Source organism: Pezoporus flaviventris, unplaced genomic scaffold (genome assembly GCF_033815535.1).
Source record: "Pezoporus flaviventris isolate CSIRO_AGI_PZ_B2104156 unplaced genomic scaffold, CSIRO_AGI_Pfla_v1 ptg000002l, whole genome shotgun sequence".
NCBI lineage: Eukaryota > Metazoa > Chordata > Aves > Psittaciformes > Psittacidae > Pezoporus > Pezoporus flaviventris.
Genome location: NW_026892550.1, coordinates 52,821,658 through 52,837,614, shown reverse-complemented (window position 1 = coordinate 52,837,614; position 15,957 = coordinate 52,821,658). Strand labels below are relative to the sequence as shown.

The 15,957-nt window shown below is 39.7% G+C and overlaps 1 protein-coding gene across 1 annotated transcript in view; it reads right to left on the bottom strand.

Annotated features, from left to right (window-relative positions):
• Window positions 1–14,656, bottom strand: part of ENPEP (glutamyl aminopeptidase) — a 36,007-nt gene extending 21,351 nt beyond the window's left edge. The window contains exons 1-4 of the mRNA XM_061478638.1: window positions 13,775–14,656; window positions 8,699–8,840; window positions 5,957–6,088; window positions 1,674–1,794 (exon numbers count right to left, since the gene is read on the bottom strand). Coding sequence (XP_061334622.1) covers window positions 1,674–1,794; window positions 5,957–6,088; window positions 8,699–8,840; window positions 13,775–14,388 — 1,009 coding nt within the window. The 5' untranslated portion in view covers window positions 14,389–14,656. The remainder of the gene's footprint in view (window positions 1–1,673; window positions 1,795–5,956; window positions 6,089–8,698; window positions 8,841–13,774) is intronic.
• Between the last annotated feature and the right edge of the window lie 1,301 nt (window positions 14,657–15,957).

Here is a 15,957-nt window from a genome sequence, read left to right as displayed (position 1 = left end):
CGCTGTTGTTTGTCACACTGTTGTATTAAAACTATTTATTGACATGTTAACTGAAGTAAATCCCCCATGTCGTGAACAACATCTGCTTCTATTCCTGGCAATTTGTGGGGGTCAATACAGGTTTAAATTAGAACTGTGAGTTCAGTTGGCCTGGCATTTTCTTCTGCAAATAATGACCACATTATTTGGGGTTACTGAAAAAGTGCAGGTGGATTTAAAACTCAATAGAGCAAACAACCTCACCCCACCCTAACAGAAGATAAGAATTTCTTATTTTAATTTAAACAATTTGATTACAGAATCAAAGCTGATAGTCTGCCAAGGGGTTCACCGACAGTCTAAATGAGAATTACAAAAAGAATGTCAATGCCAAAAGCCATAAATCAACATGAAACATAGTATTTAAACAAATCATTATGCATAAACATATTTGATTCATCAGGGTTGATCTTGATGTCTTCTTATACAGAGAGAACAACATAATAAGTAAAGATCTGTTATCCAACAAATAGACATTCTGAGAGGAACAGTATAAAATCTGCAAGAGCATCTACCCTCTGATACTGCTGACCTGGGATTACCAGTCCACCCTGTAGTGGAGACAGGCCCTTATCCATACTCTGAAGAAAGTTTGAATATGAAGCATAGGTAAGATATAGTCTCAGTTATTACTGGGTGTATGAAAGAACTGGTTTCCCTAATTCAGTTGTTATGCAAACAAATATTTACAGTAAACTCAGATGATGTTTTTTGAAAGGAGGATGTAAAAAATCTGTTGTTAAAGTAACAGAGGTTAGCCATACGTGTACATATATGAACAGCCAGTAGAAGGTTTGCATAGCCTTCGAAGTTGTTTGTTTGGTTTTTTTTCCCCATTACATTGGCTTGTTTATAGTTAATATTTTTACATCCTTTTAAGTTCATGAACCTAACTGAATTACCCCTTTGGAGGTCTCAGGAGGGGGCATTTCCAAAACCCTGATTACGTTCTCTACTTTATTAGTTCAAACTGCACAAATCAGATCCAGAATCCAAACAGCCGAGCTAGAGGACACCCAACTACACAACTTTTTCTTTGCTTGTTTTGTAACCATGGGCAAAATTTGATTGTGTGCCCACTGTTGTTTAGCTTTGGGTCTTTATTTAGCCCAGCAGTAGAAACAAAAGTTATATGCTGGACCACGCTCATTCTAAGAAGTGGATACACACCCACTTTGCACTAAGGTTAATAAATAGTATGACATTCTCTCTGGCAGTTTGCATCCTCACTTATCTCACTGCAGACTTCTGTCCAGAAGTTCTCATGGAAGTGGTACATATTTTTCTCAGACTTCTTCTGGCTCTACTTTAGCTCATGATATTCCTTTGCTGATGACACCAATGCTTCCTTGATTTTCCACAAGATGCTTGACAAGACACGCGGGGACTGGTGCTTCAGTTCAGCAAACTGAACTGTGAGAACTGGTAACAAAACGGTTACTGAGACCAACCCTCATGACATTTAAGAACATCTTGAACCACATGGTATGGTTTTAAAACATCCTGACATCATAGCAGCATCTAGCAACTAAATGCTTTTGTGCTATTTTCCACCAAAGCAGAAAAACCTTAAGGAGAAACATAACTGTTACAGTGAGTTAATAAAATGGAAAAAAGTAAGTAATAATAATCACCTAGTTTTGGAAGAGAATAGCTCACATTAAAGTACTCTTCAAAGAAGTCGAATACAGTTTTTGTTACATTTGCTGCATATTCTGCTGTGTGTATTTGCAGTGGCTGGGCATAAACTCTCAGCTGTAAAATACAGAGTGACAAGTCTTCAGTTAAAAGAAGTTAGAAGGTGGCAAGCATTGAAAAGTCATTTAACATACATACCTATAACACTGCAGATTTTCCTAAGAGACTGGCCTGAATAATGAATTCTGTTCCATAACACATTGATTCCATAAACTTTTTCAAATATTGCATGTAAGGGAGACCAAGTCAACATAATCTGTGCACGCCAGAGTATGCTTAAATTGTGAAATGGCAAAACCCGTGTTCAGAAGCTCACAGAGGCCAATCTTGGAGCAATGCCTTGTTGCATATTAGCCCCTCCTTCCCCAAGGTCTAGTTTTCTCAAGATGGAAGCCTGAGTAAGCACAATTGAAGGGAATCCACTTGTTCTGAGCAGTTCATTGGTCTGGAATGATCCCATCAGATTGATCTTTAGGAGCACAGCTATACTGAAATCTGTCAGAAGCCCATATCACCTTATTTTCTTCAATTTCTCTCTACCTTTTCTACCTACTGTCATCACAATTTCCTCTTGTCCTTTTATGCTTGAAGATCTCAGACCCTTTGAAGTTAGTGTGTTTACCAGATCTGTAAGTCTTCCTGGGCATGCTGACCCATGCAGGTTGAGTGGCTGGTTGCCTGGGACCTCAGGCCATACAGCCACCCGGTCACAGTTAGGGTGCCTCCTGGGCTGCTGCACTTCTGGAAATACCAGACAAAAATTAACTCTCTGGCTCTCCTCCAATCAGGCAGATCCAGGACAACTGGCCTGTTTGGTAGCTCTGTGTGTGACGAGTGACCATTTCTCTGCTCCTTTTGCATATCTGAACATTCTTTTTTTCCTGAACACAAAAATTAGTGTGTTGAGTGCTGCCCTTTCCATCTCTGTGGCTTGGTGCCTGTACTGCTTTAGTTATTACTGTCAAGCAGCAGGAAATCTCATGCCCTGGAGGACTAGAGCCCTTATGGCACCCATAAGGATGAGGAAGCCTACAGCTTGAAAAAGCTTTGTGGGATGTTACCTCCACATCATGAAGACAAAGTTCAACTTCAGAATTTATGGAGCCTTTTGGGGGTCTTTCCCTCAATCTCTTTATCCCAAATCTCACAGAGGTCTCTGCCCCAGGGCAGAGCCATAGCACTGGAGTGTCCACTGGCAGGAGCTATAAGGTGTTCTCTTTACTGTCCTCCACAATCTTCAGTGTGGGAAGTAAGAGGTATTTATTTGGAGTGAAGTTTCTGGCTTTAGGAAAATGGACCCATCTAATTTTGCAGGCTCCGTGACTCTTATGAATGGGCCACATTCTTCTGCCTGTGCTGGTCTGGCTTGTTTACTCCTCAGTGCTGTCTTACAGCCAGGAGTTTAGAGTCCAAATGGAGCAAAGGAGCTGGCCTACTCTAGAAGCCCTCTTAGAGCTTGACAGCACATTGATTTCGATACCATGAAATTACACTCTCTCCAGTGAGAGGGGAGGATGGGTAAGTGGTCAGAAATAAAGTCGGAATGAAAAAAACAAAACCAAAAAAAGCTTATGAAATTCAATCGGGAATTCATTCCAAGCCCAGGGATTTCCCTCAGGGTCAGTTTGCAATTACAGTTTGCAATTTCCACTTCAGTAAGCTCTTCACCCAATTTAGCAGTCTTTGGTCCCCTAGCTGATCCATGTTAATGGTTTCCAAAACCTTCAGCATGCACTAGAAGTGACTTTGGGTTTCATTTGTATAATCTCCTCTGTGATTTTCCAAACCAGACATTTGGTACCTGACAGGTAATCAGCTCAGAAACATTGTTTCCAGCTGTAAGCTCATTTCCTACCACTGATTCCATTAATATCTTTAAGACAGAATGGCAGAGTTTTTAAATAATTTACTGTGCCACGTGAGCTGTATGCTGTTGCTGTTGTTTATGAAAGCAATATATGGATCACATGGATTCTTTCTGTTGGATGAGGGATTTATAGCTAGCAATTTATACAGCAAACTGTGGAATGTTCTTTTCAGCAGTCTGTGAATCTAAATACCTCATTGCTCAGCTGGGCTTCAAAGTTTTTGGAAAGGAACACTTTGGTCAGGAGAAGGACTTTCTAAATATCTGATTAAGAAACTCCAAAGGTAGCCTGTTTTTTCCTGGAGAAAAGGTAATTTTTAGTTATGGAGGTTAAATGGTTCCCTTAATTAAGAACATTCTTACACATATACTTTATATTGGTAAAGCTAAAGTCCATGGTAAGAGAAAGGAAATGGTTATGATTTTAACCTCACTTAAAAACCCAAGTGTGGGCAACTCGAGTGCAGGCAAGCCCTCAGACATTATTTAGTGAATAGCATTAATAAAATATGTAGTAACCAAGGTCTGAATTAGAAGATGTTTCTTCAGGCAAGCTCTGTACTGACATGAACGCTGCTGCTTCTACACACACAGCTTTAATTACCACGTTTCAGTGGAACACTCCCTTTTATTTAGAAAAGTTACAACCAGTCAGGAACATTGTGGCTTTACTGTTTTGCTTGTAGGGAAAAAAAAGTAAATATTGACCATAGCCATAGTCTAGAGCATGGCATGGATAAGCAGAGAATGCTAACTTTTGCACCTAGGAAATAGAGTTTTACATGCTTCCCCCACCATATTATATTGTACAAATCTGCACAAATTCTGATTCTGAACTTAACTGTAGAGAATATCTATCAAGGCCAAATAATCAAAGTCCTGTCTCTGATAGTGAATGGAGCAGCCACGCTTAAGAGCATCTGGTTAACAAAGTTGTGTGACTGGGTGGCCTAAAACATTTTCCTGTTTTACAAATTAGTAAGCCAAAACCAAGGATCTAAGAATATTGCGTTGCTATCTCAAACCAGGCTCTGTTTGCTTGGCTAAGTGTAATTTAGCCTTCGCTATTTGTCAAGAAATAATATAAACATAACACATGATGCTAGCGAGGGTGTAGAGGAGGGAGGCCTCAGCACAGTGCTGTGCCAGGAAGTCTTTGCTAAGAACTGGATCAGCACTTTGGAGATTTATATAAGGCAGATTTTCACATCAGTAGAGAGCCTTAAGTAGGGAAGGATTTGTTGAGCTTTTTCAGATAGAGAAACTCAGGAAGAGCTTCCTTGCTAGGGGAACAGTGGTTTGGCTCGGGCTTTGCTCTAGATTACTTGTCCATCAGTGTCACTTGCCTCCAGAAGAGGAGGAAAGCACTGCCAGCTCAGCTGAACTGCAAGACCATGTATTACATCCCTAAGGGAAAAGAACAGGGAAGCAGCAAGAGCATACAGTCCTGAGATCATCATCTGCCCCAGATTAACATAAAATGGAAACCAATAATTAGTTAACACTAGTTTGAGCATCTCAGACTAGGTGTAGGCCAAATGAGAAGTTTATGTTGCGAAGCAAATTGTATTTAGGCTTTCAGGATGTGATTCAATGTAATGTCTTGTGATCTCCTTAAGCCTCATCACCTGCACCTTCAGGAGATTTCAGTTCAAGTGAGAACTGGATATTACTGCATGTTGCATCTAAATAAAGGTGATATTTTGATTTAATGGATTCAGATTCAAATATATTCACTTCATTAGGACCCCTACCAAATATCCAGCTGTGCAGGCAGGCCCTGGCACTGCTTATTTATTGCTGCTTCAATACTTGTTTGTAAAGAACCTACACTGGGCAGCTACCTTTAGACACTTGTAAAGTAAAGAATATTAAAGCCAATACATAATGGTACATAGCATTGTAGTCCTATGTCTCCATGACAGGAAATAGGAAGACATCAAATGCATAGCTTCACACCTTTTAATCCACAGAAAACTGTAAAATATTTGTATCTATGGCCATGAATGTCTTGTACCCCTGAACTTGTGCATTCCCTCATACTCATGATCAGGGAGGATGCTGGAGAAATAGTGCTCTTTCCTCACCCATGCACCTGTATGGGAGGTACTGACTGGAATCTCACTAAGATGGAAGACAGGGAAGGACTGCAAAACACTGTATGTAGTCAAAGTCAGAAGGACCACTGTGAACACCTAACCTAATAAAACAGGCTGCATAACACAGATGTAGGAAAGGAGAAAAAACGTTCCTGTTTGTATCATAAAAAGAGATGTTTGGTGTTTTTTTTTTTAAATGCAAATCCCAGTACATCTGTCATCTGAACCATGTTCAGGAGGCAACAGGACTTACAGGTTTTCCACTAGCAGATGTTTTTTCTATCCACTGAAACTGATGCACCGCAAAGCATACCAAGTATGTGCTCATGGGAACTGATTTTTCAAAAGTTGTCCGATTCCAGTTATTGCCCAGCTGTACAGTTTGCTGCAGAAATGGAAAAATAATTAATTTGATTTTTGGAATTGCAAACACATGCAGAATAGGGTACAATACGTCTTTAAAGGCTGAAACTACATAGGACTCATAAATCACCTCTCCAGATTCATCTCTTCTGGCATCCCAGTGCTGATAGCATGAGAACAGATAAAATGTTTTTTCTTTTTTTTCTGCAATACTGCAATACACAAAATAGGACTTTGTTTTTCTGCACTAAAAAACTTTACCTGGTTCTAATTTTTATCAAGGATTTGAAATCATTCAGATGCACAGGCATTTTGCCAGCACTTTTCCAGTGTATGCTAGTGTGTTTTGTTTTTGAAACAGTTGTATAAAACAACATCACTTTGGACAGGTTAGAGAAGAGGCTGGATTCTCTCCTCTCTTAAATACATGCATCATGTAGGAAGCAGGGGTTGCAGAGATGCTACTTAAGATAAAAATAAGTCTAATGAATATATTCTGAACTCGTTCAGATACAAATTAACACTGCTAGTTGGTGGATTGTTTAACTGTATATAAGGTTTAGTGCTGATCATAGCTCTTACATTTTAAATACCATTCCTGATTTTCCCAAATGTCCTTAACTCTCAACTGAACTCTGTGACCAAACCTGCAACCTGTTCTATGTGATTCAGCCTCTAAATATTTACTTCTGCTGTTCATTATCTGCTGTTGCAGGTCTTGTAATTTTTTTGTGGTTCTGACTGGATGACTAACTTAAACAGGATAAAAGCAAACAACATATAAAACATACTAACCTTCTACTAGATACAATACTTCAAGAGATGTGATTGCTATAAATACAATGTAAATAAAGCACAGATAATGAATGTTAGAGGTAATATGAGCATGATTCCATGAGCAAAAAAAATACCAACCCTTTTCACAAATTTGTTTTTTTCACAGAGATGAGATATTCACAGTCTACTTTTACATTACTTGACTCATTTTGACTCTATTTTGTTCTTTCACCAAAGTCAGAACTGCACTAAGAAAATAAAATTTAACTCCAGTGAAAAATGCAAATGAAATATACGAGTTTCTGAATTTGCTGAGTTGATTTTGCAGTGCTAATTATAAAGCTCCACACCACCAAGACTGCTGTGGGATGTGTCACCCACAGCGTGTGTGCATTTACAAACAGTTATATTTCCACCCATTTAAAAGATTTCCCAACAAGCTTTCACTGCTAAGAACAGAGCTACTGACCTCATGAGCACACCATATGAAAAAACACCCTGCTATCATCTGTTAGTCAAACCTGAGTATCAACCCAGTATAATATACATTTCCCTGCTTGTACTTGGATTTTAGAGGATTAATCAACAAGTGGTAGCTAGCCCTTTGAATTTGAAAGCTCATTTTTGTATGTCCATATTAGAGGCAAAGTGCGCATGTAAAGATGTAAAGTAAATCTCAAAACTGACTAAATCTCCACAACATCTAGCCTCATCCCCGCACTTTCCTTGCCAGTACTCTCACTTATCTGAGGTCTGCAAGGAAAGGTACAGCAAATACTCTCATTTGTTGTTCATCAAAGTGCCTGATGTTCTATCATAGAAAGATTTTTAATAACAATACGTCAGAACTTTAAGTTTGCAAAGGGTCTGGGAGGTAGCTGTAGCAGATTGGTAATAGTTCTGTCAGCTGCATTGCTAAGGGATAATTAAGGTTTGGGGGACTCTTTAAATAAAGCAGTACACATTAAAGCAACCCTTTGTTTTCTGGATGAAGGAATGATTTGGAAGATGCAAATGTCAACAGCCTGGAGGCTGGAAGCTCTTTATTTATTTCTTCTATTATTTATTTTTTTTTTTTTCTTGGCACTTTATTTCCCACTTCAGAACATATTTATTAGAAATTATACATTGGACTACACGTTCAGTTAAGCTATTCATTAGAAACTCTCTCAGATGAAAGCCATTCAATCTTCTTCCAGAAGGCCCAGAGGTAAATAATTGATGCCATTGAATTTCATTAAAAACTTGGAATTTGAACCACCAGGTCCAGAAATAGATTAGTTAGGAAATTACATTCATGGTGTACTGACAAATGTCCACACCCATGATCTGAAAGATGGGATTTTAATTTCTGTATTATTAAAAATAATCCTGGACTTTCTTGCTAGAAGGATCCTTTACCGTCAGATTATGATCAGCAGACCCTCGCTTTGGATTGTTATATTGTTTCAGTGAATATTTTGGAATTCCCATCCGGGAAGCAGCTGTCTTCCAGAGCATTTCTTCTCAGAGTCCACCTGGTTTGACTGAAGAACCTGCCACTACCTATTTATAGTTAGTGAGGGATGCTTATCTAGAATATCTGAACAGAGGGCCAGCTAGCAGAAGACAGAAGAGATGTTTTATTTCTGCTTTGGATTTGGCTCTGTGTTGCCATATTGTGTGCTTGTGGACCACTGGGATTCCTAACTAACCATCCAGTCCTGTTTTATGGAATATTTATTAACCATTCACTTTACAGTGTCTGGATACTAGAATCTGTGAATATGCAAGGACCTTGCAATCCATGTTACCTTTCCAGTGCCTTTATAATAAGAACCATTCCACTTAGGCAGCAGAGCTGGGAAATACATACCTGTACTGGCATGTTTGATAGTGCTTGGTATGTGTCTTGATGGATGATAGATATGTTGTAAGTCGCCTTTTTGTTGGGCTCATCAAAGCAAGGAAAAGATTTCCGTGCATCTGTTGGTTCATGATCTGTAGCTGCAATGCTCCTTAAACAAACAACACATTGGCAAGCCTTCATTACGTACCTTTTAAATCCTATCTGCAATTTCTAAGCACAATTTTAGCAATTTCATATACTAAAGTCAACTACAAATATTTGTGTTTACTTGTCCATTCATAAAAGCAGGGAACATCAGAAATGCAGAAGCTGGCATCGTAGAGGCATGTGTAACATGTATACCCCAAAGTCTGTCATCAACATTCTCTAGGTTGTTTATCACAAAAAATTTTTAGGAGCCAGGCAATGTTAGGAATGACCACTCACGGATGGTAAAAATTTTGCTCACCTTCCTCATGAGCTTTCCCATTGATTTATGTGTCTAAAAATAATCTATTGATGTTATAATCTGAAAGAAAATTAATGTCATGGTATAGGGATGTTTACTTTAGTCACTCCATGTGACTTAAGTCTTTCACCCACTAGAGCAGATGTTCAGATTGGAGTCCTGAACATCTCCTGAGAAGACACTTTGGAATTGCATAAGTGCCCCTAAAATCTCATCCTATTTGTGTGTTTCTTTTTTCTGCAGTTACCAATTACAGTTTTCTGCTGGTGCTTCCCTGATTCCATTGATGAAACTGCTGGAGGAAGCATGTTAATTTCAGCTGAACATCATAGTATGTAACTGATGCTATGCTAGCTGCGTTGGGGGGGGGGCGGTTTAGAATGTCGTCTCAGCTATTCAAAAGCAACTGGAGGAGCTAGACAATAAGGGTCACATAAAAAATAAGGTGAAATTTAAGAACGTTCATATAATATGATTACTTCTCACGGTGACATCAGGCTCCCACATACAGTAGCAGAGCGTATTTTCCAGTGATTGATGGTGAAAGGGATCACAGATGCTTCTTCAATTAATCTGGAATGTTGAGCATTTTCTGACAGCACTTCTACAGCTGCTCTAACAATATTAAGGTAGTTTTTCTTTCCAAAAAGTAATTAAAAGTGCACATCGTAAATTACTGATCTGCAGCAATCCTACAAGCTCACTTGACAAACAATTTTTTCGATGTTTCTGTTGCCCTTGGCATTTCCCTGTGACAGTTAAATTCTAAACTGGTCTTTAGGAACTTGTAGCAACAAGGGTCATTTACAAGCCTGATGGAGGTAATATGTCTGGGTTCTTTCTATTCATGTTCATAGGAATAGTAACTCAAAGGTTCATGGGCAGAAAGCATAATGAACGTTCACCTTAACGTAACTTCAGGCTCAACAGTTTCTTTTTTTGCTTGGTAATTTTTTTTTTTCTTTATGTCACCCTCTACTTTCTGCAGGATTTGAAAGCCATTTCACAATTCAGTTAACTTCAAGTCCCCAGGGCAATGCTTCACAGCTGTTGCTTAAAAAATTGTCTCTATGTTTTGACACATTTATATCTTGTTCCTTCAGATTGATAAGACTGTGATATCTCTGTTGATTTATAAGGTGATAATCCATCTATCCTCATATATTTGTAGAGGCATACAGCCTCCACGTTTGCTGATTTGTGCATCAGCAGTGCAAAACCTTAGCACTACGGGATAGATGATAAGTCCAGGCAACATCATGCATAGAAGTGGCACTAGAAACATAAAATGCCATTTCCTTTCACACTGTATAATGTAGGTTTTGGATAAGATTTTCTTCATTGCTTGGTGGCTTTTGTCCTTCTACTTGCTGTTGATATCCAGACCTTTAAATGTGAACTGGAGGTGACAGTTGTAAATATCATAGTAATAAGGAATGAAGATCTGGCTGAGACTACATCCAGCTGTTGTTCCCAAAATAAAACAGTGCTGCATTTAGAACCATGATGAGTTTCCACCACCCCCCCTCCTTTATTATTTCCAAAGCAGAAAGGGTTGTGCAAAGACTCCTCCCCTTGGGATAATTAAGGCATTTTTCTCCTAGTCTTTCCTAAAATTCAGATTCACTGCTGCTTCTGAGAAAATTTCCTCCTTGAAGAAATCTGGAAGTGCTAGTTCTGTATGCTAAAGAGTGTTCTGCCTTTCCCTAATCAATCAAACCCTAAATTCAAGTCGCTCTGTTAGACATGTGCCCAGCTAAGTATATTTTATAAGCCTCTGGTTTTCCTCTTATGGAGGACAGGGGGAATTCCTATAACAGAGAAGCCACACCTTGTCATTAACAGTAATGCAAAATAAAAAAAAAAACTGTTGTGACATTTTTGTATTATCTGCAATATTAACAAAATTAAAAGGGGTTTTATTACATTCCTTGAGAGTTAAAAGAACCCATTACACCAAGTAAGCACTGCTGTTGTGTTCCTTTCTGTAAAATATTTGAGAATAACATATTTATGCTCACTGCATCATGCAAAGTAGGGAAGAACTGTTGTTCCCCTTTCATCAAAGGTGAAATGATGATATGCGCAGAGTAGCAGCTTTACAAAAGGACTTCAGTTCTTACAGCTGGAATTGGGCACCCACAGGAGGATCTAAGTAGGTGTAATATAAAATCTGCATTCTCGAATTTTATACTTTTCCTGATCCCTACCCACATGTGCACATCAATTTAAATAATCGTGTTCCCAAGGTATCTCAAAATCCACTTCTGAGCATGTCCAAAACCACCTTTGTCCTCATGGGGATTGTGTGATCTGTTTGAACAGGATTCCCAAATGAGGCATTCTTCTCCCTAAGCCTCACAAGGATACCAGACTTGCAGGTGTGTTCATTGCATGTCTACCTGTTTTCCGTGACATGTGATGGGACATTTGAATCTCAGCAAAAGCAGAGCCTGGACACATGCCCAGTTTGTAAAAAAAGGCATTATATCAATGCTTTGGCAAACCTTTACCTTCACAGATAGACAGCTGGGGAGCAGCTCAGCCCTGGGATCTGACTTTCCAGTATTATAAATTTGTTCAAAAAGTCCCACTGCTTTTAACACTGCCTGGAAGGGAGGGGGAGTAAGTTAATTACATGTTGGCTCTCATTTTCACCTCAGCGCCCTTCTCTCTAGCATCCACTATTAATAGACTTGCTTGACTTTTGCTATTACCCAATTTGATCTGTATTTACTTATAACATGACAAAAAGGGAACTATTTGGGTTGAAATTTTCCAGGGTTGATGTCTGCCTCAGGCAAAGCTGAAGTAAAAAAAGATAATTCTAGTCAGCACTGTTTTTTAAGCAGAAAGCCAGGGGAAAATGCAGTTTCAATAGGTAATAAAATCCTTCTCTTGCCATCCTTCTTCACCCCATCCTATCACCTACCCCAATTTGCATAGCAGCAACTTGGCCGGTGGTTGCTTTCATTTCAAAGCTGTACTTATTACTATCATGTACATTGCTTCTGCCCAAACATAACCACATGGAAAGCATTACAGAAATTACCATTCACTCATTCTTACTAAAGCCCTTCTCAAGCTTAACAAACAAACACACACACACACTCAAGTTCCTTTTTGTATTGAGTGTGTCAGACTGCTGGCTAAGATCACCCTTGCAATTGTAGCTTTCAGCATTCAAATCAAGAAGTAGGAACCCTCTTGAAGTGAGCTCACATTTTATGCTTTCTTTAGCTTATGCAGTTCTCTTTTCTTCCTAACATCAGATGCTTGGTCGTTGTCTTCCTATACTGTCTGGATCTGAAAGATGGTCACTCACCTATTCTGCTATGTGACTCCGGAGACCTTCATTCTGGCTCTGCTGTTCCGGTGTTGTGACAGACCTGGAGCAATTCACTTAATATCTAGGTATCCCTCACTAATACAAAGGAAGTAACACACCTCAACTTAGAAAGATGCTAACAGGTTACACTTTAAAATTCTGCAGGCATGTCAGATACTCAAACCATAAAACCAAAGCACCTTCTGAGTCAGAGCAATACAAAGGTGGTATTTGGAGAAAAACAATAGGGAAAGAGCTTTTTGAGGTCCAAGCTGTTCTTTACATGGCTTCTTCCCAGATCAGATAAATACGTTTAAGTAAGTATGAGCAATTAATGTTTTCTTTTTTCCTCTGCTTCTTGGATTTTCTGCTCCTGGTGCCTGTCACTGCTGCTACTCCTGGCATTGCCTGCCAGCAGCTGAATTGGAGCTGATGAGACTCTCACTCATGACAACATTATCCCAGGGGAGCAAACAAGTGAAAACACACCAGTGTTTGTCTCCATGTTCTGCTACAGGGACTTGGAAAACTCTATCCAAGTTTACCTTCTAGACATAAAGGCTGGAATGAGTCACTTCAGAAATGTAAATATTGAAAAAAATGAGTGTTCTCTCCATATGTTAACTGCAAAGAAATGTCTCTGAGCAGTAGGCAGTGGCTTTTTCAAACTTCCACCTGAAAATAGTGCAAACCTAGGAAGTGGAAGGGGTTAAATGGACTGGCAGAGGCTTTGTAATCTTTCAATAACTATTGATACATTAAAAAGGAAGAGATGGAGAACAAAAAAAAAAATCCAAGTCAAAGATAACCTTAATCATTTGGACTTTCCTACCCATAATTTAAAGCAGCTGAAGAGGGGACAGGGAAGTCTGGATATTCCTCAGGCTTACAACATTAAGGAGGCATGATGTCAGGAAAACTATCACAAGAACATTTTGCACTAAACCTGTTATGTTGGGGAGTGACAGGAGAGAGCTGTATGCTCTTTATAAAAACAGGCCTCAATCCCTCCAGCTCCTTGACAGAACCATTTGTAAAGCTCAAAGGTAACCTGGGACCAGTAGAGTTTGAAAAAGTTTTTCAGAATAATAATAACAAACCCCTCATCTCTCCAGCCCACACTCACTTGTCAGCAGCCAAAGGGTTTTGAATACAGCATTTTCCTTTGGGGAATGAGAAAACTAAAGAACAGCCCAGAAATGTCAGCAAATTGGTGAGAGACAAGACTGAGAAGCTGAAATAGGAATAGAGCACGCCTGAAGAAGTAGGGAAGAAAGTGTAATAAATAAAAGAAAAACTGCTTTACTTGATAAGTCCGTTCTCAGTGTAGGTGGTCCTATAAAACCCAACCAGGGAACCATTCAGCCAGCCTTGAAACTTCAGGGTGAGTATATAGGGATCACTTTCATCAGTGACAGAGAGCTCTGTTTCTGCCTTCATCACTATGTATTCTTGTGGCTCGTAACCAAAGCAGTCATTCACAGCAATTTGCTGTCCTGAAGATTTCTGGAGTGTTGGCATTTCTGTAATCTTGGTCTCTCGCAGGTGGAGCCACAGGTAGCTGGTAGATTTTTCCAAAGCAATGGAAATACTGACTGTCCCAGTGTAAGTGTCTGTCTCCATTTCAGGCTTCATTTCCAGATCATAGTGGATAGGCTTGACATAAGTGGGCAGTCTAAAATTGGTCCAGTCACCAGTCTCATCATTTCTAGAAGGACAGGGACTCAAGTCCGCTGAGGGAGGAGGGTTTGTTGGCTGATCTGTTTCCCCTGAATGTTGTTGAGATTTAGGTCTGCTCAATCCCACGCCAAGCCCCACGGCAAGACCTACAATGACCACGACGCCACAGATGATAGCCACATGCTTTGTCTTCATGCAGTACCTCTTGGTCTTCTCATCCTCAAAATGCATGCCCTCCATCTCTGGTCCTGGGTCTGTCCTCAGAGGAAAACATTAACTGTAAAAAAGCTTATTAGTCACTTCAGCACTCGCATTCAGTAAACTCAGCAGACTTGGTTTGTATTTTAATGGTGTAGCTATAGCTGTTGTCTGCCCATCTCCCCCACCTCGCTTTCCATGAGACACTCGATTAATTAATGACAACATGCATTTGGAGGAAATGTGAATGATCAAAAGGAGTGCAGCTGGGCTGGGAGATGGAGGGAACTGACACAGAAGAACATTGTTCCTGCCGTGCTCCCCTTATAAGCAGTGCAACCCCACCCCCAGCCCCTCCTGCTCTGGCCTGAGTTAAATATAAAACACTGCTATGTTAATCAGCAGTCAGGGGATGATCAGATGCCAAAGCTCTGTCAGCAGCTTTCAGAAAAGTTTTGCGCATAGAGGTGTAAGTGCTCCGAACCCTCAACCTTTGCCACTACCTCTTCCTTCTTTTCCCCCTGCTGTGTATTGTTTAGATTTTCAAGGTTTGACTTTTTTTTACTTTTTCTTCTTACTAGCAAAGATTTTCTTGAACTTTCACCCTATAGTTTGGGAAATGACATCTCCGAAGGCTCAAAAACCCAGCAAAAATCACATACATCTTTCAAGGCCTTTTCAAATGTTTTCCCTCTTTTCTAGGCTCATTTACCTTTACAGAGTAATTCAAGGGAGTCATGGCCTAAAGAATGCACAGAGGAGCAATAAATTTTGATCACTGACTTCAAACTTTAAAACATCTTAAATTCCTCTTCCCTTCTCATAGGGCCAGTTCTTGGGAGATTGCACATAACGTGCATGCAATCTGGTAGCCTGGGATTGCATTGCTTTGTTGGGCTGCACAATTACAGTGCAGACTGTGAACTCTTGCTGTGAGGGACACTTGTAAATAGGCAGTTATGTGATTTATGTACTAAAGATCTAATTTAGTATTTACTGCATGTCATCACAATGTGGTGCTCCATCAAAACAAATTAATTGAATAAAGCCTGATTCTGCTTGGTGAAACTTACTGTAAGTAAGGCCTTGCTAAGCCTGGAAGCAAAATGTTGTTAATGCAGTGTGAAACTGTGTAAAGCAGTAGTCTTGACCTTATCTGATGCTGAACTAAAGGAAAATGGTGTAGAATAGAAACCTCAGTCCCTGGATCTCTTAACCCTTTTTCTCCACTTATGGAGCCCACTTGAGCAGATTTTTAATCAGGCATATCAGTTTGGCTTCAAGCCTCCTGTTTTAGTTATTAGGAGACAGGTTAACATCACTCTTCAAATCAGTTACAAATCTCTGACAACTGCCTCTTTGTTTTTTGGGTTTTGTTTTTTTTTTTGAGATGGATGAATTTTCACCTGGATGGGTTGACTTAAGCCCTAGAATCAGTCAACATATGCTCTGAGTGAGATGCATTGAATCGGGGAAGGAGCTTTTCTAGGATAGACTTATCCAGTCTGTTTAGAGATGGATCTGCTCACAAGCTTTATAAGTCTCACTCTGAAATGTCACCAGCCATGGGGAACTTTAGCCACCCAGTCAGCATCAGCACTCTTACAGCAC